At 42.1% G+C, this 25,466-nt stretch overlaps 2 protein-coding genes across 4 annotated transcripts; both read left to right on the top strand.

The window, feature by feature from the left end:
* Positions 1–6: 6 nt before the first annotated feature.
* On the top strand, positions 7–10,733 carry LOC110498488 (hypermethylated in cancer 1 protein). 2 transcript variants are annotated; one of them, XR_005037582.1, is made up of 6 exons: positions 7–869; positions 1,617–1,747; positions 1,968–2,135; positions 7,499–7,663; positions 8,107–8,203; positions 8,403–10,733. XR_005037582.1 is itself a non-coding variant. In XM_021575132.2 (3 exons), the coding sequence occupies exons 1-3, from the start codon at positions 587–589 to the stop codon at positions 3,171–3,173; spliced, it is 1,620 nt and encodes a 539-aa protein (XP_021430807.2). In that variant the 5' UTR covers positions 16–586; the 3' UTR covers positions 3,174–3,482. The 2 variants fall into 2 exon arrangements, 1 of the variants encoding a protein (XP_021430807.2); XM_021575132.2 differs by lacking the exons at positions 7,499–7,663; positions 8,107–8,203; positions 8,403–10,733 and having other exon boundaries at positions 16–869; positions 1,968–3,482.
* A 643-nt stretch (positions 10,734–11,376) lies between these two features.
* LOC110498462 (zinc finger and SCAN domain-containing protein 4) lies at positions 11,377–25,403 on the top strand. Of its 2 annotated transcripts, XM_021575084.2 has the most exons (7): positions 11,377–13,092; positions 13,951–14,081; positions 14,432–14,614; positions 18,903–19,067; positions 19,436–19,547; positions 22,670–22,797; positions 24,299–25,403. In XM_021575084.2, exons 1-7 carry the CDS (start codon positions 12,807–12,809, stop codon positions 25,184–25,186), a joined length of 1,893 nt encoding a protein of 630 aa, XP_021430759.2. In that variant the 5' UTR covers positions 11,377–12,806; the 3' UTR covers positions 25,187–25,403. The 2 variants fall into 2 exon arrangements, with proteins under 2 accessions (XP_021430759.2, XP_021430761.2); XM_021575086.2 differs by lacking the exon at positions 24,299–25,403 and having other exon boundaries at positions 11,387–13,092; positions 22,670–24,046.
* Positions 25,404–25,466: the final 63 nt, after the last annotated feature.

Here is a 25,466-nt window from a genome sequence, read left to right as displayed (position 1 = left end):
ATTTGTGCTTTGGTAAGGTTGGCTTCTTAGCATTCATTGTCATGGTTATCAACTGTACCACAGTAATGGCATGTAAAGTCACAGAAAATAGCTGTTGTGGTGGCAGCTGCAGAGAAGTACTTGGATGTACAAGGTTTTACAGCAAAAGAGACTAGGTGTGTTAAATTAAAGAGTCTAGGTGTGTTAAATTAAAGAGTCATGTCCTCCCCAGGCCATCAGCCTATTGTAGGATCAGTTGGGGTCAAAGTAGTGAAATGGGGTGATGTTAATTTATTGTTTTATTAAATAGTGGTGTATATAGGTGTAGGGTTAATTGGTGGTGCATTTTTAAAGTCCCACTTTTTTATTTTTGTCATGATCGACCACACACTCCTGTACAGTAGGTGGCGGCATGCAAACAAATAAATATGGAACGCCATGATAACAAAGAAGACCAAGAACCATTTCCACGTCAGCTTTTTTATTGTTATTTAGACGTTCATTAACACCCTGGAACTCATACTTAAACCATGTAGTCTTTAATTCACGTTTGATACAAGACTTGGTTTATAGATGTTATCGAGGTAAAGATAGCTAGCTGCTAACAATGGCTAACTGTGTGGGTTTTCACACTCAAATAGCCTCCATCATGGAGGTACTAGCGAATGCTGCCGTGGCAGAGATCTGTAAACTCGTAGACGACGACTATGCAGTGTTTCGTTTGGAAGTAACTCAAAGCCAGAAAGAAAACAGGGGATTGCGGAGGAAACTACAGCAACTGGAACTGAAGGTGTCACGGGAGCGCGCAGAGAGGACAATGCGAGAGCGCGTCATCGCCAGTCGTCCCAGTAGTGTCAAGATCCTCGACCGATACAGAGGAATGGCAAGAGGTACATTTTGCAGGCCGAGGCGGCAACGGCCTGTCGCCCGGTTCCCCTCTGCACATATGTTTAGATGTATTACCCAGATTTGGGTCAGTTTTTGGATAGCATGCAATAATTCCCCTGATTTACTTGGCTATCTTATGAAAAGAAGAGCCAATATCATAGTGTAGCTATTGTACAGTCATTGCACCTCAAACCACAGGGATTCTATTTTGCTCACCATGTGTTGGCACGTCACCTATAATCCTATTGGCTACTGTTGTTCATGGGAATTTCATATATAGTGGGCATGCGTCTGGTGATTGTCTTTTGCTTGATGTTTTAACGAAACTTAAAACACTGCTCATCTTGTGCCAAAGCTAAGCATCCCAACACATACTAACGAACCGATATAGCTAGTTGCTACAAAACTCCCACAGCACAGTGTGAATATCTTACTTGTGGAAGGTAATAAACAGCATCAACAAGAGTACTCCTTGTTGTGGCATCATCGTAACCCACGCACCATATAAAAGATGACCCACAACAGAATTCTTACCAGATTCTTGATTTACTGCATTTCCTATAATTTACTAAAATAAAAACGTGATGCATGGAACATAAGACATTAATCAAAAATAGTATATCAAGAAGTTATGAGAAGTGTTATCTTACTTCCTGGCCAATTCTAGACAGTGTCTGTAGTGTACAATATACCGTTCCATTGACCGTAGCTAACCGAACCACCTCTTTCACCCCCAATCATTCTCTCAGGTGAAGGACATCTCACTGGAGGCCACAGGAGCTTTGTGAAGCCAGCGGGACACAATACATGGAGAGATGACCAACCAATCACTGTTGATGAGGGGAGTGGAACCTCAACCCAGAACATTATCATGATAGAGGTTAGTGTAATAGTGTAAATAGTAGTGTTATGTAAAAAAAATTCAGTTACTTTGTAAATCAAATGTGGACGGTTTATTTCAAAGGCTCCCCTCAGCTATTCACTTGCTTACATTTACATGCTAATTTATCTGCCATAGGAGAGCTTGTGAGACTTCCCTTTGACATTGTTATCCAATTCAACCAATGTACTGATAGTAATGTCCTCTCTTCTTGTGTCAGCCTGCAGATGCAGAGGCTGCAGATCCTGGGGTCAAGCAGGAGAGGTCTGAAGGAGAGGAGGACCCACGGCACAGCAGAGACAACCCGACTCGTGCGGCAGGTGATCCCCCTGTAGCCACAGAGGACACCGCCCCAGCGCCGCTCAGGTCCCAACGCAGCATCACGGAGGTCAGTGGAATGCCGAACACCGCCCTCAAGTCAGAGACCGACACAGAGACTTTAACTGTAACACACAGGCTCTTACACACAGAATCTGACCACAGATCAGACCCAGAGAGACAGGGCCTGGGGAGACTGGGCTGTCCTCCTGCCCCTGGCTCGGAGTATTTACCGGTATTTCATCAGAGCCACAGGATGGTTCATACCCGTGGGGATGGCTATGGTGATGAGTTAAACATTGGTGGTGATGATCCCTCTTGTTCTTATGCTACAGAGATGGACCCTGGCAACATGCCCTTGGGTTTAGAGATACAGACTGATCTGTCTAGAGGGGACTGGAACCGGTACAGTAGTAGTGTACACTCTGAAGGCTGCCTAGATAAGAAAGGAGAGGTTATAGTCGTAGATGAAGTGACTGTGAAAGTGGAGGGTGACGTTCCTCCCACATGGAATGCAGAAAGTCCCCTCGTAGAGGGACACTCACAGGGCAGAGATTTCTTAGATTACAGGGGAAGCTTAGAGACTAATCTAAATATTGCCACCCCCTCCTCTTTACATGCGTTCAGGGATCTAGACCCAGTGTCCGCATCGATGGGGCCTTCCGATTCACATGGAAGCGTCCGTTTCGATCAGGTATTTAACTCAAACGACAGGGCTAAAGCCCTGGCTCCGGGTGGGGGAGCCACATCAGGCAATGTTAAAGAGAAACGGTTCCTCTGCATGTTCTGTAACAAAGGCTTCAGCTGCCCCCAGAAGGTGGAGATCCACCAGAGGGTCCACACAGGGGTGAAATGCTTCAGTTGTACCCAGTGTCAGATGCGCTTTGTCCAGGCTGGTGACCTGAAAAGGCACCAGAGAGTCCACACAGGGGAGAAACCCTACAGCTGCCCACAGTGTGAGAAGAGGTTCTCCCGCCAGGACCACCTGAAGATGCACATGAAGGTCCACACAGGAGAGAGGCCGTTCGCCTGTACGCACTGCGGGAAGAGGTTCTCAGAAAGGAGATGCCTCAGGATACACCAGCAGAAAAACCATTCCACTCTATAACATAGAAAGGAACCATTCCGCTCGATAGCTTCTCACATTTAGATCAAACCCTGCATTAAAGACAAAGATGAATTTTCGTTGTCAGCAGAATGGATCCACAGATGAATTTGGAATAACGAGAAAAACAGATTTCAGTGTTGAATATTCCTGGATAGAATATGCATCCAGACATTGTGTAATATACACTACCGCTCAAAAGTTTGGGGTCACTTAGAAATGTCCTTGTTTTTGAAAGAAAAGCACATTTTTTTTGTCCATTAAAATAACATCAAATTGAGCAGAAATACAGTGTAGACATTGTTAATGTTGTAAATGATTATTGTAGCTGGAAACGGCTGATAAAAAAAAAGAAGGAATATCTACATAGGCCCATTATCAGCAACCATCACTCCTGTCATTCTTAGACTAGTTGAATATCTGGAGCATCAGCGTTTGTGGTTTCGATTACAGGCTCAAAATGGCCAGAAACAATGGATTTTCTTCTGAAACTCGTCAGTGTATTCTTATGAGAAATGAAGGCTATTCCTTGCAAGAAATTGCCAAGAAACTGAAGATCTCGTACAACGCTGTGTACTACTCCCGTCACAGAACAGCGCAAACTGTCTCTAACCAGAATAGAAAGAGGAGTGGGAGGCTCCGGTGTTGACGTTGAGATTGGTGTTTTGCGGGAACTACTATTTAATGAAGCTGCCAGTTGAGGACTTGTGAGGTGTCTGTTTCTCAAACTAGACACTCTAATGTACTTGTCCTCTTGCTCAGTTGTGCACCGGGCCCTCCCACTCCTCTTTCTATTCTGGTTAGGGCCAGTTTGCACTGTTCTGTGAAGTACACGCCGTTGTACGAGATCTTTAGTTTCTTGGCAAGTTCTCGCATAGAATAGCCTTAATTTCTCAGAACAAGAATAGATCGACAAGTTTCAGAAGAAACTTTGTTTCTGGCCATTTTGAGCCTGAATATAAAGGCATATAAGCCTGAAAAGTCTGTTACATATTGTTTGTACTGTAGGATATATGATGTTCACACAATTTCCCAAGACACCTTTTGAGAAAATGAATGCAGTTTATCAAGTTCATGCTGACTTTTTTGTTGTTGAGATGTGTATGTGTGGTTTTCATATGGTGTATTTTACTCTTGTTTAATGAACACAAAATGGGACTTTTCATTCTGAAGACTCTATAATAACAAACCTAATGCAATGATAAATCTTAGCACTGGCAGTAATGCAATAGGTCCAGGGTTGTCTGAAATATGTTTGCTATTTTCACAGCGATAATTGTGGGTGCAGTAGCTAGTGGTGGCGAGCAAGGGCTGGAGTTGATGACCATGAGACATCCCAAAAATCGGTTTTCTCACGAGAACAAACCTTACCATAACCAAACACTCCAGTACAATCAGGTTGCTTCTCAACCAAATTTGTGGCAACTTTTGTGAAAAAGGTATTGAATTTATCAGTTACCACTTCCTTGTCAAATGTTATTTCCCCAATGACCTCCAGACCAACTATTTTACAATTTGCCTTCTGCCCATCACTGTTTAGTGAATGCCACAACTTCTTAGGATTATTCTTATTTTCATTATTTTTGTTATTTAAATGTTTTGTTGACTTCTTCAATCATCTGACTAGATTTCTTCCTTAGGATTATGTGTCTATTGAGAGGCTCTTCATCTTTGGGACTGTTATATTCTTGAAAAGTAGTGTTCCTTGATTTAATGGCCTCAAGGATTTCCTGATTCATCCAAGGTTCCGTTCTTTGTTTAATTCTTAACAGTTTTCCATGGAGCCATAGTATCCACAATGCTTAAGAAACATTTGGTGAAATAGTTTCAACCTGTTTTTTTTTGTGTGTTTTTGTTAAAAAAATAATATTTTATTTAAGTGTTTCACAGTTCTTATCCATATCTAGACATTGAAGTTACGGGTCCCAGTTAACTTTACTCAATTGATCAATAAATGCATCTTTGTTATCATGGTTCAGTGGTCTCACAGTTATTGTGTTGTGACAGTGAGAGCTTTTTTGTTTTACCTTTATTGTGCAGTAAATCATAGAATGATCATTAATCCCCAAGGGAATGACACCACTTTTAGAAATCTTAGATTTATCAGACGCCAAGATCAAATATATGAATGTTTGGTTGGGGTTACATACTCTAGTGGGCTCCTTTTTTAATCAGTTGATGCAAATCAAATATCCTGCAAAAATTCCTGAAAGCTTTAAATAACCGTTATATCCAATGTTCCAATATAGACAAGTTTGTTCAGTAGCTTACAGAAACGAAATAACAAAATCTAGGCCCATCTATTGCTAAATATGTTGAACATGTTTGCAGTCCACATTGTTCTAAGTAATGCATGGCTTCAATATGGAAATACAGTGCATTCATACCCAGAATCGTTTCACTTGTCTATTTTCAAAAAAGGAAGCTAAGAACATTAACAGCTTCATAGTTAAGAACACCATAACAATATGGAATAAAATGAAACGTATTCTACAAAAACCAATATCATTCACATTCCAAGTAAATGTTGCATTTGTTCAACTCTTTCTGAACCTGCAAACAAAAACAAGCTACATATGGGTAGTACCAAAACAAGGGATCTAATGATTCTGTCTCTTTACAGCAAAATCTGCAGAGCTGGGATGGTTGTATCCCCCATATATATACAGTGCCTTGCAAAAGTATTCATCCCCCTTGGCGTTTTTCCTATTTTGTTGCATTACAACCTGTAATTTAAATTGATTTTTATTTGGATTTCATGTAATGGACATACACAAAATATCCCAAATTGGTGAAGTGAAATGATAACATTTTACTTGTTAAAAAAAGTAAAAAACAAAAGTGGTGCGTGCATACTGTATGTATTCACCCCTTTGCTATGAAGCCTAAATAAGATCTGGTGCAACCAATTACCTTCAGAAGTCACAAAGTTAGTTAGATTTCACACAGGTGGACTTTATTTAAGTGTCACATGATCTGTCACATGATCTCAGTATATATACACCTGTTCTGAAAGACCCTAGAGTCTGCAACACCACTAAGCAAGTGCCACCATGAAGACCAAGGAGCTCTCCAAATAGATCAGGGACAGAATTGTGGAGAAGTACAGATCAGGGTTGGGTTATAAAAAACTATCAGAAACTTTGAACATCCCACGGAGCACCATTAAATCCATTATTAAAAAATTGAAAGAATATGGCACCACAACAAACCAGCCAAGAGAGGGCTCCCCACCAAAACTCATGGACCAGGCAAGGAGGGCATTAATCAGAGAGTCAACAAAGAGACCAACGATAACGCTGAAGGATCTGCAAAGCTCCACAGTGGAGATTGGAGTAGTCATGCCCAACTATTGTCCTCATACGATTGAATAATTTCTTACATTTAGTCTCAATACATGTAATATGACGCCTCCATGTAAGCTTTTTATCAAACCACAGCCCCAAATACTTCAATTATGTTACCCTTTCCAATCATTGTCCATATAATCGAACACTGACATCTTCCTTTATCTTTTTGTTTCGCGAACATGGTTTAGATACAGATAACTTGAAACCCCATGATAAGGATCATTCCTCTGCTGCTAAAACAGCTCCTTGCCTTTTATCTATTACAATGGCACCATCATCTGCATATAAGGCCGCTCCATACCCTGTCCGATATTCCCTAAGATATCATCAATGTGAATAAGGTGGGACTAATGGTGCTACCCTGTGGAGTTCCATTTTCCACCTCATATTCTCTTGATAACTCCGATTCCAACCTGACCTGGAAGGTTCGATCAAGCAAATCCATAATCCAGTTGTACATTCTCCCACTTATACACATGCCATTCAATGTAATCAGTAGACCTTCCCCCCCACATTGTGTCATATGCTTTTTATGTGTCAAAATATACTATTGACATCACTTCCTTCATTGCCAAAGCTTTGGTCACCTAGGCAAACTATAACCAATGCATCAAAGGGCAGTCCTTCTTTTTCTGAATCCACTCTGAGATGGACCTAATAGACCCTTATGTTCCAGATAATGCAGCAATCTACCCACAATCTACTTCTCTATTAGTTTACAGAGATTAATTGTAAGTGCAATAGGTCTATAACTAGCAGGACTGGATGGATCTTTACCAGGCTTCAGCTGATTTATTTTTATCCACAACACAATGATGGGTTTACAAATAACAAAGTAATTATATAACTACAGTATAGGACTTAAGCGTAGTGGGGATGGGTAAACATTCCATGTTGAAAGTGTGTTTATTATCTGTGTGTGTGCGTGTACATACCTGAGGCAGTGTATGTCTAATCTGTATCACCTCTCTTTTCCAGGAAGAGGAGGGTCCAGAGGTGCTGCTGGTGAAAGAGGAGGGGTGTGAGGAGGGTCTGGGAAAGCCTCAGGGGAACATGGTCATGGAGGACAACCAGACTACATCTCCTCCTGAACCCACAGAGGATCCAGCTAAGCAGCACAGGACCACACACAGTCTTATTGAGGTGAGCCTATTGTGAACTACTGGCTGAATGGTATTCGGTAAGGGCCTCTTTTCAAAAACCCTCTCTGAGTAAGATTGCCTTTTAGATCATAATGAATAAGACTATATAGACAGGTAGGGAACTGATCATCGATTAGCATTTCTACTCTGAGACTTTTTGTGGATACGGGCCCAGATCTTGATACATTTTATCCTAAGTGTGAGACTATGCCTTTCAATTATCACACCATTAAAGAGTGTCAAGTAATCAAATCAACTAACATGTTTGCATAGTACTCATAGCAATCCTTTATTGCCCAATCAGAAGATGCTCCATAGCAGGGTGCTCATATCATATTTCTTGATCAAACATCCTCTCACTCTGTATCTGCATTTTTTTCTACACTCACATTAACATCTGCTAACCATGTGTATGTGACCAATAAAATGTGAATTGACATGTAGGATAGGAAGCCTGAACTCCTGCTAATCAAATAAGAGACCATAAAAGATGGACCAGAGAGCATTGATCTGCTGAGTGGACTAAAGATCGGGGTGCAAGGTAAGGGAGAAATACATATAGCCTACAGACAGTAATAGATCTTCAATGGGAATTTTCTTCATTCATAAAATGAAATCAATACAACTCATGTTTACATACATAAACACAATGTATGAACTTGACCAGGTAATTGACAAAAACTCCAGAGTAGAGTTCTCTGCCATGTTTTTAAAGTCTATTTTTTAAACTCTTCCTGTAGGTGGTTGGCTGGAGGCTAACAGAGGAGACTGGGCGGCCGTCTTGGATTCCCATAGATGGAGAGGACATCACTGAGCGGGCCAGGACCAGCGGCGACATAGTGGAGGTCAGTGGATGGGACAGTGTCTTCAACTCTGGGCTGGGGAACAACACTGTTAACTGTCGGGGTAGGTTCCTTGTCAATCATTGGCTTATTGGTGAAATCAGCAGTCAGACAATATCTTCTTTGAGTAAATCAATCAAACCTTTATTAATGCAATTTCAGACAGAAGTTGACAATGGAAACACAGCATGTGTGTTTCAGAGTAAGTTCTGCATCCCACCTAAGGGCGCAGCTGATTTTATACATGTGATCACTCCCTGGTGGTATGATCACCTACGTCAATGTATGTATACAGCAATAGAGTGTGTCTGGTCAATTGCTTATTGAATCAGGTTAGAGTGGGTCTGGTACACTAGCTTCTCTGAATTCATTAGCATTGTCCACTGTCACACAAGATCAAAATGTCAAAACCAGACAGTGGTTACTTCTCTTTATCTAGTTTCGGTCTGACTCAGACCTAGCCTGCAAGCACACTCTTAAACAGCTAGGGCTTAACCACAAAGACCAATATATATGTATTGTGCAACGTATAGTGGCAGAGTTTTAGGCACATAACAGTATCTTATAAGGCCTGCAGCAAAACATATGACTTTTAAGGTCCCCTTAATCAATAATGGGGAGGGTCTTTGGGACCCTAACCCCTTCATAACCACAATCAGAAACAGACAGTCGAACACAGAACAACAAACAAACTTAGTCTCCATGACAACAGACTGGCAGAGACGAGGGCAAGGTGTAGATTTGGTCTACGGGGAGGTGTCCATATGCGGCGGGAGAGAACAGACACAGACTTGGCTAGCGATGCTCCGTCCTGCTGCTATAGTTGTGATTCAGAGAGACTGACGCCTCAGGTTAACCCCCTAACCCCCTAACAGGTGCTGCCTTCAGCCTGCCTTCTATAGGATCTATCAACTGGAACATGGACCCTACAACAACACAAACACTACCTGACCTTTGTCCTCCTCTCCTTATGTTAAACCAGACCTCAGACAATGTCAGTCCCTCAACACTAAATGGCTACACAAGCCCATTGAGAAATGACAGTAATAGTAGTAATGCTATCAGCAGATCTAATGGCAAAGATAAGCGTTTCCCCAAACAGGTTGAGATCCACAAGAGGATGCACACGGTGGTTGTACACTTTTGGCTGTACCCAGTGTCAGATGCGCTTTGCCAATGCTTGTCACCTAAAGAGGCACCAGAGGGTCCACACGGGATAAATCTATTAGCTGCCCCCAGTGTGACAAAAGGTTCTTCCACCAGCATCATCTGAAGATGTTACTTGAAGGTCCACACGGGAGAGAGGCCGCTCGCCGGTACGCAATGAGTTTCTCAGAGAGGAGCTATCTCAGGAATGACCCGCAGAAAATGCACATGGCCCATGTATAGAGTATTGTGACATGTAATGTAGTCCTAGTTACTTAGTTTGTAGTTAATTATGTTGGTTTTGGATTTAGTAGGGAACCGGATGAGGCGAACTTAGGAAAGAATGCGTATGATGAGGCAGGGTTGGTGTAATGGCGTCTGTAAAAATGCTTCTCTGATAAAGTGACAACCTTGTCCTGTTTGATGCCTGTGTTTTATAATGTGGAAATGATAGTGCCTTAATTGTTTTCTAGTGCCTGTGTAATGTTGAACCTTTTCCAAAGTATTCTCAAATAAATGCGAGGGTACCAAATGTACAGAAAGGCTACGAATAGAGTTGTCATCCCCTCTTCCTCAAATCTATGGATCCAAATCGCATTCTGCGCTTGTGTTATTTATGCATGTTCAAGTTTCTCCATTTACTCACCCTCTTCTGAACCCAAAAGCAATTTGATCTATATGATGATATAGCCGATGTCTCTGCCTCATATGTCTGAATAGCTGCGATTTTAATGAAAGTTCTAAAAATATGTATGAAGGCTACAACCTTCTCTGTCTGGTGTAACTGATATTGCTGTAACAATAGTCTCAAACAAGACAGACGGTCTACACATTGGGACAAAACAATTAGCGTTTTGTGTGATGATATAATCTTTATAGTTATGCTGCCATATAGCCAGTTTTCTGCCTCCTGTTTAGCCCATGTTTGCAATGACGATGAAAAAATAACATTAGACAACTGTTAGAAAAAACCTAGTTATGTCTCTTGTAACTGTTTTGTGTACAGTTGAAGTCAGAAGTTTACATACACCGAGGTTAGAGTCATTAAATATAGTTTTTCAACCACTCTACAAATTTATTTTTATTTTTATAGTTTAGGCAAGTCGGTTAGGACATCTGCTTTGTGCATGACACAAGTGATTTTTCCAACAATTGTTTACAGACAGATTATTTCACTTATAATTCCCTTTATCACAATTCCGGTGGGTCAGAAGTTTACATACACTAAGTTGACTGTGCCTTTAAACAGCTTGGAAAATTCCAGAAAATTATGTAATGGCTTTAGAAGCTTCTAATAGGAAAATGGACATAATTTGAGTAAATTTGAGGTGTACCTGTGGATGTATTTTAAGGCCTACCTTCAGACTCAGTGCCTCTTTCCTTGACATCATGGGAAAATCAAAAGAAATCAGCCCAAATTTGTAGACCTCCACAAGTCTGGTTCATCCTTGGGAGCAATTTCCAAACGCCTGAAGGTACCATGTTCATCTGTACAAACAATAGTACGCAAGTATAAACACCATGGGACCACAGAACCGTCATACCGCTCAGGAAGGAGACATGTTCTGTCTCCTACAGATGAACATACTTTGTTGCGAAAAGTACAAATCAATCCCAGAACAACATCAAAGGACCCTGTGAAGATGCTGGAGGAAACAGGTACAAATGTATCTATATCCACAGTAAAACGAGTCCTATATCGACACAACCTGAAAGGCCGCTCAGCAAGGAAGAAGCCACTGCTTCAAAACCACCATAAAAAAAGAGACTTCACCACCACAACACAACCAGTGGACAAGTGGACTGAACAACCTCAGTCCTGGTGGTCATCAGAGAGACAGAGGCTCCAGTCAGGGATCCAGTCTGCAGCCCAAACCCTTCTCTCCACAGTCTCAGTGCAGGGATGGAGCAGGACCTGGGGCTGATAGGGATATACCCTCCTGTTCCTATGATAAAAACACCACATTATCAATAATTAACAGAACAGGGCACCCTGGGCTTCAGCCTTCACAGAGAGTAGTGGGAGACCCCTCTGGTGGGAGTCTATCAGGAGGTCTGTCTTTCCCTTCAGGGTCTCATCTTTAATATAAATCCTTTCTGTTCAGTGTAAACACAAGTGGTCCGAGTATGGATAGCAATGAGGTGAGGAACATAGCAGAAACTGATATTTTGTTTGAAACTGCTGGCGAGTGAAGATGACAGTGAGAATGAGTGGGTTTCAGTGGCGAAAAAGGAAGGAAACAACAGAAGTAAAGTTGTCGATTTAATGAAGAAATACACTTAATCCACAATCTCTCCCTCATGTAAATATGTGGGATACCCTTTAAGAGCCTACATGCTAAATATTTGGTGTCAAGTGTTTGCAGACAGGAAGAGTATCGAATGCTAGTGGAGGTTAGATGCTGTAATTGAGGTGGCAAACATGCACCCGGATTGCCCTGTTAGATTGAATTGGACTGGATTGCCCTGTTAGATAGAATTGATAGAATTGGACTGTCCAGCATGTGTCCTACCTGGAGGTGGTGAGAAGAGTTGAAGGAACGAATAGAGCTGTAGATGCAATGGTAGTAGAGCCTACATCAGTGAATGTGTGTGTAAAAATGTGTGCTTTGTAGCATTTATTGCAATGGTCATCAACTGCACAGCACAAACGGAGAAGAAATCAGACTAAATTGGCATCATTTTAAGTGCAGCTGAACGTTTTTTGGGGGGCTCAGTGATTTGACAGAAGAGGCAGTACAAGTAACCCTATCAACGAAGATACTGCCCTAACAGACTCCTGAGCCTGTGTCGGGATGTGATTTAAATTGGAATGTGACTGAAGGAGGGGGAGTTTTTTTACTTTTTACTTTGTATAATGTCGGTTTCAACCCGTAGTTTACCACCCATACAGTAGGTGGCGGCATGCACCTCTAACAGTTGTTTGCGAACCGTCATATCAAAGAAGTTAACGGAAGTGACCAGTTACCCAGAACAATTTCCTCTTTTGAATTTGTATGGGTTATTGAGATGTTTATTAACATCATTGAACTCACAATATTACTCATTTAACTGGACAGTAACACATACTAACCTCAGGTAGTCTTTAATTCGCGTTGGAGACGGGACTTGGTTGATTTATGTTATCTAAGTAATGCTTGCTAGCTGCTAACAATAATGGCTAACATTAATTGTATGGTTTTTCACACTCAAATAGCCTCCGTCATGGAGGTGCTAGCGAATGCAGCTGTGGCAGAGATCTGTAAACTCGTAGACGACGACTATGCAGTGTTTCGTTTGGAAATAACTCAAAGCCAGAAAGAAAACAGGGGATTGCGGAGGAAACTACAGCTACTGGAACTGAAGGTGGCACGGGAGCGCGCAGAGAGGACAATTCGAGAGCGTGTCCTCGCCAGTCGTCCCAGTAGTGTCAAAGTCGTCGACCGATACAGAATAGCAAGAGGTACATTTGGCAAAATATCGCCCGTTCATGCCTGTAGCCGCATTACTCTCTGCATTAGCCAGCAGATCCGACCAGCTTGCTTGCAGCTGCACTAGGTCTAGGTCAGCCATATTTTCTGAGTAGATTAAAACAGAACCGGGGCGAAACATGGCTCAGAAAGCATACCTCAATCCAGGGATTAAAAAAGGCTTTGTATTCTGAATTGTCCAATTATCCCAATTGTTACACTGAGATCATTGAAAGACTGCTAGTTTTTCTGGAAAACTGGACTGTTCATTATTATGCTAGGTAGCAGAAGCAACAGCGGCCATTTTGGGAATGGCAGTGTCAGCCAATCAGCTCCTTTGTTGTTCAACGCCATTCCATAATGGCTACTGTTAGCTAGCATGAGGACAAACATGGCAGTTTACTTAACTAGCACTCTTCAATATTCTCTTTGTAACAATGGGACAAGAGTGTCCAAAGCACTACTCAATTGAAGTACATTTTCTAAACCATATCTCACTCTGGCTCCACATGTCTTAATCTACACAGGAAGTCTGTCAAATCCTAGTGCAGCTGTAAACAAGCAGATAGGATCTGCTGGCTACCCTCTGCACGTGTTCAGATGTGTTAGCCAGAATTATGTATTGGTCAGTTTTTGAATAATAAGCAATAATTCCCCCTATTAATTAGCTATCTTGAGCAAAGACACATGATCATATTCGAACCAGTCTCTTATCTGATTCTTGATTTACTGCATTTCCTATTTTTTACTAAATGAAAACATTCTAGACAGTGACAAAACTGTCAATAGTGTACAATATAGCACTGACAGTAGCTAACCTAACCACCTCTTTTCCCCAATCACTCTCTCAGGTGAAGGACATCTCACTGAAGGCTACAGAAGCATTGTGAAGCCAGCGGGACATAATACATGGGGAGATGATCAACCAATCACTGTTGATGAGGGGAGTGGAACCTCAACCCAGCATGTTATCGTGATAGAGGTTAGTGTAATAGTATTACATCAAATGTGTCCAGTTTATTTCAGGAAGGCTCCCCTCAGCTGTTCACTTGCTTACATCTTCATTTATCTGTGAGACTTCATAATTACATTGTTATCCAATTCTACTCATGTACCGGCAATAACTGGGGATGGGCATTTTAAATATTTATACTATTCAAACAATTATAATTGTATTTAATTGAGACAAAGCCTTTTCATAGTTAAAATAGACCTATGATTTTTTTTATCCCAAATTAATACTGTTGTAAGTATTTTGAATACTAACCTCCTTTCAGATATTCAAATAACCTCCCCCATTCCTGGTAATAACCTTCTCTCTTCTTGTGTCAGTCTGCAGACACAGAGGATGCAGGTCCTGGGGTCAAGCAGGAGAGGACTGGAGGAGAGGAGGACCCACGACACAGCAGAGACATCCAGACTGGAGCAGCGTCTGGAGTGGCGCCCCCTGTAGCCACAGAGGACCTATCCACCGCCATGGCGCCCCAGGCCAAGACACGGCACAGCACCACGGAGGTCAGTGGAACGTGGAATGCCGTCCTTAAGTCAGAGACCACAGATCAGACCCATAAAGACCGAGTCTGTTGCCACTAGGCTGTCCTGTTCCCAGCTCAGAGTATTTACCAGTATTTTACCAGAGCCAGAGGACGGTTCATTCCCTTGGAGATGGTGAGGCGTTAGACACTTGTGTTGATGATCTCTTGTTCTTACACTACAGAGATGGACCCTGGCAACATGCCCGTGGGGTTTAGACACACAGAATGATCTGTCTAGAGGGGAATGGAACCGGTACAATAGTACTCTGAAGGGTGCCTAGATAAGAAAGGGGAGGTTGTAGTCTTTGGTAGATGAGATGACTTTGAAAGTGGAGGGTGGCTCTCCTCCCACATGGAATGCAGATAGTCACCTAGGAGACAGACACTCTGCAAATATTTCTTAGATTACAGGGGAAGCTTTGAGATAAGGGATTGCGATACAGTGTTCATGTCGATGGCACTTTCCGATTCACACGGCCGTGCCCTTTTCAATCAGGTTTTGAACTTAAATGACAGGGCTAGAGCCCAGGCTCAGGGAGGTCGCGCAACATCAGGGGGTAGTAAAGAGAAACGGTTCCTCTGCATGTTCTGTAACAAAGGCTTTAGCTGCCTTCATTGGGTGGAGATCTACCAGAGGGTCCACACAGGGGTGAAACCCATCAGCTGCATCCAGTGTGAGAAGAGGTTCTCCCACCAGCAGAAGAGGCACCTGAAGGTCCACACAGGAGAAAGGCCGTTCGCCTGTAAGCACTGCGGGAAGAAGTTCTCAAAGAGGAGCTCTCAGGATACACCAGCAGAAAAATACATTCCAGTCTATAACATAGAAAGTAACCATTCTACTCGATAGCTTCTGAGGTTTAGATCAAACCCTGCATTAAAGACAAAGATGGATTCTTTGTTGTCGGCAAAACATATCCACCAATGCATTTGGAGTAACAGATTTCAGTGTAGAATATTGCATCTATACATTGTGTGATATACAGTGCCTAGTGAAAGTCTACACGTACCTTGCACAGTCTTCACATTTTTCTTCCTTAAAATTAAGTCTAAAGGGGATTAAATTGGACTTAGAAAGTTAAAGTATTGTGGTGGCAACACCTAATCCTGGAATAGTTGCATTCTTCACACATTACACACATTCTAATGCCAAATACACACCAGAATGACTTTCCAAGAGGTGTTGAGTGATCCTGACTTAAATCTGAGACAATGTTTGAATATTGCTGTCCATCAATTATTCCCAATCAAAAGTACTGAATTTGAGCAATATTGACCGGAACAATTAATATAATTAATATACAAGTAAAATAATATAAATACTTGATAGTGAAGACATCAAAACTATGAAATTACACACAAGAAATCATGTAGTAACCAGAAAAGTGTTATACAAATCTAAATATATTAAAGAATCTTCAAATTGGTCACCCTTTGCCTTGATGACAACTTTGTACAGTCTTGCCATTTTCAACCAGTTTCATGAGGTAGTCACCTGGAATGCATTTCAAAAAAGTGAATTTGTGGACTCCGTCTGTCCTGAGTGGTGCAGCGGTCTAAGGCATTGCATCTCAGTGCAAGAGGTGTCACTGCAGTCCCTGGTTCAAGGCCAGGCTGTATCACATCTGGCTGGGATTGGGAGTCCCATAGGGCAGCGCACAATTGGCCCAGCATCGTCCGGGTTTGGCCGGAGTAGGCAGTCATTGTAAATAAGAATTTGTTATTAACGGACTTTTCTAGTTAAATAAAAAATGTTTTGGAAAATTGCCTTGACGACAACTTTGCACACTCTTGGCATTCTCTCAACCAGCTTCATGAGGAATGCGTTTCCAACGGTCTTGAAGGAGTCCCCACATATGCTGAGCACTTGTTGGCTACTTTTCATTCACTATGCGGTCCAACTCATCCCAAACCAACTCAACGGAGTTGAGGTCAGGTGATTGTAGCAGCCAGGACATCTGATGCAGCACTCCATCACTCTCCTTGGTCAAATAGCTCTTACACAGCCTGTAGGTGTATTTTGGGTCATTGTCTTGTTGAAAAACAAATGATAGTCCCACTAAGCACAAACCAGATGGGGTGGCATATCGCTGCAGAATGCTGTGGTAGCCATGCTGGTTAATTTAGCCTTGAATTCTAAATAAATCAGACAGTGTCACCAGCAAAGCACCATCACATCTACTACTCCATGCTTCACGGTGGGAACCACACATGCAAAAATCATCCATTCACCTACTCTGCGTCTCACAGACACGGCGGTTGGAACCAAAAATCTCAAATTTGGAATCCTTAGACCAATGGACAGATTTCCAACGGTCTAATGTCCATTCTCGTGTTTCTTGGCCCAAGCAAGTCTTCTTCTTATTGGTGTCCTTTAGCATTGGTTTCTTTGCAGCAATTCAACCATGAAGGCCTGATTCACAGTCTCCTCTGAACAGTTGATGTTGAGCTGTGTCTGTTACTTGAACTCTGTGAAGCATTTATTTGGGCTGCAATTTCTGAGGCTGGTAACTCTAATGAACTTATCCTCTGCGGCAGAGGAGACTCTGGGTCTTCTATTCCTGTGGCGGTCCTCATGAGAGCCAGTTTCATGATGGTACTTGATGGTTTTTGCAACTGCACGTGAAGGAACTTTAAAAGTTTTACGGATTGACTGACCTTTGTCTTAAAAGTAATGATGGACTGTCGTTTCTTTTTGCTTATTTGAGTTGTTCATGCCATAATATGCACTTGGTCTTTTACCAAATAGGGCTATCTTCTGTATAACACCACTACCTTGTCACAACACATCTGACTGGCTCAAACTCATTAAGAAGAAAGGAAATTCCACAAATCAACTTATTAATTGAAATGCATTCCAGGTTACCTCATGAAGCTGATTGAGACAATGTCAAGAGTGTGCGAAGAGGTTGCTACTTTGAAGAATCTAAAATATATTTTGATTTGTTTAACACTTTTTGGGTTATTTCATAGATGTGATGTCTTCTATTATTCTACAATGTAGAAAATAGTACAAATAAAGAAAAACCCTTGAATGAGTAGGTGTCCAAACTTTTGACTGGAACTGTATACGCCAAAAAAGTATTTTACACATTGTTTGTACTGTGTAGGCTATGATGTTAAAAAAGCCTATTTCATTACTTCCATTAAACTACCTAATTTTTTTTCACCAGATACTTTTAATTCGAAAATTAATTCAGTTCATCAGGTTCATGCAGATTTTTAGTTGAGACGTTGTGTGGTTATCATGTTGTGTATTAACGTTTTAATAAACACAAAACGGGACTTTATTTTCAGACTTTCATTGAGACTTATTTTAACATACATTACATGTGATCCGCATACACACACAGTGCTTTATAACCAATACACTTTATAACCAATACACTCCACAAACAGTGAGAGAGAGTTTTTTTTCCTCTAATAAAAACTTTCTCCCAAGGGGGGATCGAAGCTCACGGCCGTCATCTCTCTCCGTCTCTGGGTTTATCACGCCACCATTTAGTGATGGCAGACGAGGATATTACAGCAATTTGACAAGACCACGAGCATCTTCCAAAAAAAAAATTACGATCTACGCGAACTTGTTGTATAATCCTCCTACATCTTTAGTGCTATGCACATTAATATATGTGAAACGGATAGTCAAACTTTTTGGTCATATATGGGAGGTAGTAGCCTAGTCAAGGATGCATCATCATGCAATATTGGGACACAACACTTTACAGACCTAAACCTAGTGGAACAAAATAACCTTGAATTTGTAGGTTTTAAAATAATCCCTCTGGTGGCCAAATTTACCTATTTTAATTAATACCATTGGTTTGTGGATAAAAAGTCTTAAGGTCTTTGATAGGATGATGTGGAATTTGTTGCAGGAAATAATCACTGCCACCTTGTGAGATTAGCCTAAGGATAACATGTGCCAGGTTCTGATCGGACCAGCTAGAATGTAAAGAAAGAGAAAAGGGTGGATACCTAGTCAGTTGTACAACTAAATGCATTCAACCCAACCCCTCTGAATCAGAGAGGGGCAGGGGGCTGCCTTAAACAACATCCGCGTCATCAGCGCCCGAGGAGCAGTTGTGTAGCTTTTTATCATGTGCAAGTAAATCAACCATTTTATTTGGCTGATGCACATTTTGAGACTGAGAAACTGTTTATAATGTTAGCAAGTATGGCCCATCCATGTTGAAAGTGTGTTTATTATCTTTGTGTATGTACCCGAGGGAGTGTACTTCTGTGTAATCTGTATCACCTCTCTCTTCCAGGAGGAGGAGGGTCCAGAGGTGCTGCTGGTGAAGGAGGAGGGGTGTGAGGAGGGTCTGGGGAACCCTGAGGGGAACATGGTCATGGAGGACAACCAGACTACACCTCCTCCTGAACCGGCAGAGGAACCAGCTGAGCAGCACAGAACCACACACAGCCTCACTGAGGTGAGCCCACTGTGAACTACTGTCTGAATGGTATTAGTTCAGGGCCTGTATCCACAAAGTCTCTCGAGTAGGAGTGCTGATCTAGGATCACTTTAGCCTTTTAGATCATAATGAATAGGATTATATGGAAAGATCAGCACTCCTACGCTGAGACTTTTTGTGGATACGGGCCCAGCTCTTGATAAATGTTGTCTTTAAGTGTGGGAACATGCCTTTGAATTTAAAACCATGTAAAACAATCAAATCAACTAACAAGTTTCCATAGTACTCATAGCAATCCCTCATTGCCCAATCAGAAGATGCTCCATAGCAGGGTGTTGATATCAGATTTCTTGATCCAACATCCTCTCACTCTGTATCTCTTACAGTCAGTAGACATGGAGGATGGGAAGCCTGATCTGCTACTAGTCAAAGAGGAGACTATAGAAGACGGAGCAGAGAGCATTGACCTGCTGAGTGGACTAAAGATGGGGGAGCAAGGTAAGGGAGAAATCCATCTGGGTCTTTTTTTATAAATGATGAGCTCAAAATTGGGATCAAAATTTCAAAAATGGTTTGAAACAAAAATAATGATTTTCTTGCAGTTCCACAGTGTACTTAAAGGAATATTTGCAAATTGTCCATTAACGTCACCTATACAACAACATAGCCCCAATACTATACATCTTTTAAGAAGGGTTCATACAGACATTGGAAAGTCAAATTCAAGGACCTTCAGGGACTTTTTTTCGGGCACTTAGTCATTTTCAAGGGCCTCAATATTGTATAATTTATATCATTGGAAATATAGGGCCTAATATAGAAGCCCCCACCACCACCAAATAGTGTCCCCCCCAAAAAAGTAAACCATTACCACTTTTTTTTTAGGCCTTGTCAATGCATTGATATTCAAATTAGTCTTACATTCTAAAATACGAGAATAATGTGGAGTTGCCTGACTAAATAGATTGGTTGCATGCATGGCGGTTTTCCTGTAGCCGACGCAGCCACACATAAAGCAGTGAATAGCGGTAGCATCAAACTCACCGTTTTGAATCTCACCATCAGTTGTTTTTTTATAATGAGAAAGCCACCAAAAACCAGGTTCCTTTTGTACTGGAAGGATTTTTCTGGAAAGACAGGTTGAAGCCAACATTAGATGTTGTCGTCCTCATAATAACCACACATGGTTTTACAGAAACAGAGTAGCACAACACCCTTCAATTGAAGCAGCGGGAAACAAATGAAAGTGGCCATATTTCTCACAAATGAAATTGCAGATAATTATAAGGGAGCAGGAGGACTTATAAATTGGCTACAATAATTACAAGGACTTTTCAAGCACCAAATTGAGGAAATATCTTATTTTCAAGGTAGGCCAATTCCAGTATTTGAATTTCCGAGCTCCAAATGAAAGTTCAAGTAGGCTACTTCAAGCCCCCTGTATTGTTTAAAATTACAGGTGTAACATGGAAACCAAAATGTATTTGTCAATGTCATTTCATTACCAGATCAAATTGTGATGAAGCCCACTAGGCTGTGTAATGTGTTGTCATTATATCCAGAATAATTCATAGGAATAGCTTGGGTGGGTGTTGCGCAATAGTCTATCCTTCACAATTGTGCACAGTAGACTCAGTGTAATAGTCTATCCTTCACAATTGTGCACAGTAGACTCAGTGTAATAGTCTATCCTATACAATTGTGCACAGTAGACGGTGTCCAATCTGAGGCACAAAAACATGAAAACATCAACTCATTGCCTTGATGCTTTCTATGTTAAATCTTACGAGACCCTGCTGTAAATCAAGCCGACGACAACCGATCAACATCAATTCACTAGGGACATTAGATCCAACGTGGATCCAGGCACAACTGTCTTCACGGGCATAACAAATGAGACAAATTCTGGACATTCCTCGCAAACACCTTTTTTTCCCAGCACTTGTGCCGATGTTTTATCGCATTTGCTCTCAGTAACAGCTGTTCATCACTTGAATGTAATTCAAAAAATTCAGATGACGATGTGTGAAAATATCACAGCATAATTAAACAGCTCGACATCAAATGCGCATCCAACAAGTATTATGTAATTATTGAACAACCACGTTAATGACAGTATCGATTTAGGTTTTAAGTATCAAGGTGACTCATTCGGTTGGAAGCATTAGATTTTGCAATCTTTTTGGGGATTTGTGCCCATAAACTGTTTCCACCCCGTAACACACGGACACACAAAATGTTACATCGTTGCACTGTATTTCTGAGATCTCTATACAAAAAAAAAAAACTGTCCGACAGCTTGATCGAGGATTCTTACAGGGTTAAAGTTAGTCTAATTTAACTGATTAATGCCTAATGTATGATCTAATGGCAACACTGCCATAAATTAATGTTTTATGTCAGACAAATCCATCAAGACACAAACCATGAAAGGGTTAACAGGTTTTAAATCAACTCAGCAATTTTTGAATATATACAAAAGTATTTGGACACCCCTTCGGCTATTTCATCAACATCCATATAAAATCGAGCACACTGGCATTCAATCTCCTACCGAGATCCAAACTCCCTCTAGGAGCAAAGTCAACATAAGAACTATTCGGCAGGAGCTTCATGAAATGGTTTCAATGGCGGGCAGCTGCACACAAGCCTAAGATTACCATGCGCAGTGCCAAGCGTTGGCTGGAGTGGTGTAAAGCTTGCCGCCATTGGATTCTGGAGCAGTGGAAACGCGTTCTCTGGAGTGATGAATCATGCTTCACCCTCTGGATGTCCGATGGATGAATCTGGGTTTGGCGGATGCCAGGAGAACACTACCTGCCCCAATGCATAGTGCCAACTGTAAAGTTTGGTGGAGGAGGAATAATGGGCTGGGGCTGTTTTTCATGGTTTGGGCTAGGCCCCTTAGTTCCAGTGAAGGGAAATCTAAATGCTACAGCATACAATGACATTCTAGATGATTATGTGCTTCCAACTTTGTGGCAACAGTTTGGGGAAGGACTTTTCCTGTTTCAGCATGACAATGCTCCTGTGCACAAAGCGAGGTCCATACAGAAATCGTTTGTCGGTCGGTAAGGAAGAATTGACTGGCCTGCACAGTGCCTTAACCTCAACCCCATCGAACACCTTTGGGATGAATTGGAACGCTGCCAGGCCTAATCGCCCAACATCAGTGCCCGACCTCACTAATGCTTGTGGCTGAATGGAAACAAGTCCTTGCAGAAATGTTCCAGCATCTTCTTAGCAGCCAAGGGGGACCAACGCCATATTAATGCCCATGATTTGGGAATAAGATGTTCGAGGAGCAGGTGTCCACATACTTTTGGTCTTATGGTGTATCTATGCCCCCCCCTTATACCTTAATGTAATGACACAAAGTTGTCCAGCGTAGGAAATCCTCACTGGTACCATAGTTTATAGAAAGACCCACATACAGAACATAATAGATATACTTCAATGGAAATAGTGATGCACCTGTCTATTTAATCAATACAACTTATGTTTACATACAAAAACATGCATATTGTATTGTATGAACTTCACCAGATAATTGACTCAAACTCCATGTGTAGAGTTCTCTGCCAAGTTTGTAAAGTCTACTTTGAAACCTCTTCCTACAGATGGTTGGCTGGAGGCTAACAGAAGAGACTGGGCGGCCATCTTGGAATCCCAGACCCAGATGGGTGCAGTCAAGGGCCCGGGGGACAACATCACTGAGCAGGCCAGGACCAGAGGAGAAATAGTGGAGGTCAGTGGATGGGACAGCATCTTCAACTCTGGGCTGGGGAACAACACTGTTAACTACAACCAGAAACAGACAGTCGAACACAAAACAACAACCGAACTTAGTCTCCATGACAACAGACTGGCTGAGACCAGAGCGGGGCGTAGATTTGGTCTGCAGGGATGGGGATGTGTCGGTTCGCGGCGGGAGAGAATAGACACAGACTCGACTAGTGATGCTCCGTCCTGCTCCTATAGTTGTGATTCAGAGAGACTGATGGCACCTCAAGTTAACCCCCTAAAAGGTGCTGCCTTCAGCATACCTTCTATAGGATCTATCAACTGGAACATGGACCCTGCGACATCACAGACCCTCCCTGGCCTTCGTCCTCCTCACACTCTCCTAATGTTAAACCAGACCTCAGACAATGCCAGTGCCTCAACACTAAATGGCTACACAAGCCCATTGACAAATGACAGTAGTAGTAACGCTATCAATAGATCTGGTGGCAAAGAGAAGCGCTTCCCGTGTTCATTCTGTGGGAAAGCCTTCAGTTTTCCCAAACAGGTGAAGATCCACCAGAGGATGCACACAGGGGAGAAACCTTTCAGCTGCCACCTGTGCCGGGCCAGTTTTTCAGACTCATCCAACCTGAAGAGGCACCAGAGGGTCCACACAGGGGAGAAACCATACAGCTGCCCTCAGTGTGAGAAGAGGTTCTCCCACCAGCACCAGCTGAAGAGGCACCTGATGGTCCACACAGGAGAGAGGCCGTTCTCCTGTATGCACTGCGGGAAGAGATTCTCAGAGAGGAGCTACCTCAGAATACACCAACAGAAAATGCACACAACCCATGTAATGTAGTATTAGCTAGTTTGTAGTTAATTCTGTTGGTTTTCGATGTAGTACAGAACTGGATGAGGTAAAATGAGTGTGATGAGGAAGAGTAGATGATATGGTGATAGTTGGTGTCTGGAAAAATGCTTCCCTGATGAAAAGTGACAGCCTTGTCCCGTTTGATGCCAGTGTTTTATAATGAGGCACTGATTTTGCCTTCATGTTTATTAATTTAGTGAAGCTGTGTGTAATGTTGAACCTATTTCAAGGCATTCTAAAATTCATTTTATCAAAGTGAGGGTACCTGATTTACACAAAGGATAAAGTGTTACCATAGGGAGAAAAGTTTTTCTAGTCACATGTATCACTTTATGCAATAAATACTGTACTTCACAATATTACAATTTTGTTGAAATTAAATAAAAAATTGACTCTGTGCTGACTGACTTGGTTATTTTTTTTATCATGGTAGGGACTGAGTTTCCCTTCTGTCGAAACAAAACATTAAACTTAATTCTTGAATCAACACAGACAATTTTTATGAACTACCAATGACTCCTTATTATTGGGGATTTGAATCACAATATTAGAGATTGGCTTGACTGTGGTTAACATTTTATAATGTCTACAGTAAAGAGATTCTTATATAAACCTTTTATATGCTCTTCTGTACATTTTGTGTTTACAGTCTGCAGTCCATGAGGACCTGCTGATATCCGGTGTTGCTGGCGAGAGAGACTGGATCTCTGAAGTGGCTGGTCACAAACCCTGGCCCCGGATCAGAAACCTGGATCAGGAGCCGTCACTCTTCCTTCGCGAGTCGGAACCAGGACCGAACCACCACCACACAGAACAAAACCAGTGGACAGGTGGAAGTCCTGTTGGTCATCAAAAAGACAGAGGCCCCAAACAGGGATCCAGTCTGCAGCCCAGACCCTTCTCCTCACAGTCTCAGTGCAGGGATGGAGCAGGACCTGGGGCTGATAGAGATAGACCCTCCTGTTCTCATGATACAAACACCACAGTATCCATGATGAACAGAGTAGGTCACCCTGGGCTTCAGCCTTCACAGAGAGTGGTGGGAGACCCCCCTGGTAGGAGTCTAACAGGAAGTCTGTCTTCTCCAGGATCTTGTCTAATGCCTGGTGAATGGGTTCATAGAGGGCATGGACCTCGGCCTAGCCTTCCTCAGCTGCCTCATGGGTACCCCATGAATACAGACAGTGTCAGGATGGCCGTTAACAACGAGAGTTACCTAGCCTATAACACAGCACCCAATCCCAACAACACCCAAACAATGGCTTCAGGTCAAGGAGGGAGCTCAAAGACTTCTGCTTCTACCTCCTCTGGTGTCATTGGGTCACAACGTGGGAGGCCGAGCGTTAGGACAGACGCGGACAAGCCGTACGCCTGCCCCACGTGTGGGAAGCGCTTCGCTAGGGCACACTATTTGAGGGAGCACCAGACCGTTCACACCAAGGAGAAGCCCTTCAAGTGTAAACTATGCTACAAGAGCTTCTCCTTCTTGAGTAACCTTACCAGACATCGGAGTGTCCACAACCGGGAGAAATCGTAGCACTGTGGCTTGAGATGTATGTCTGGGATAGTTATCATGTTAAGTGTCTTGGGTTAAGAGGGTAATTGAACCACATACCCTTCATTAACCCTTTAACTGGTCATTTGAAACAGGCTTGTGTAAACTGTTTTCAGGGGGAGTAAACCTGGGCTAGAACAAGGAAAGTTTAATATTTACCTTACTGAGGTGATTGATGGAATAAAGTCCTATTATTTTACTCTTTTTGCTAACATATTCTTTCTAAACAAGTCTGCTCTCAGCTTAAAAGATACTGATCATA

This window comes from Oncorhynchus mykiss, chromosome 19, assembly GCF_013265735.2.
Source record: "Oncorhynchus mykiss isolate Arlee chromosome 19, USDA_OmykA_1.1, whole genome shotgun sequence".
In the NCBI taxonomy this organism is placed as follows: domain Eukaryota; kingdom Metazoa; phylum Chordata; class Actinopteri; order Salmoniformes; family Salmonidae; genus Oncorhynchus; species Oncorhynchus mykiss.
This window is presented reverse-complemented; position numbering and strand designations above follow the sequence as displayed.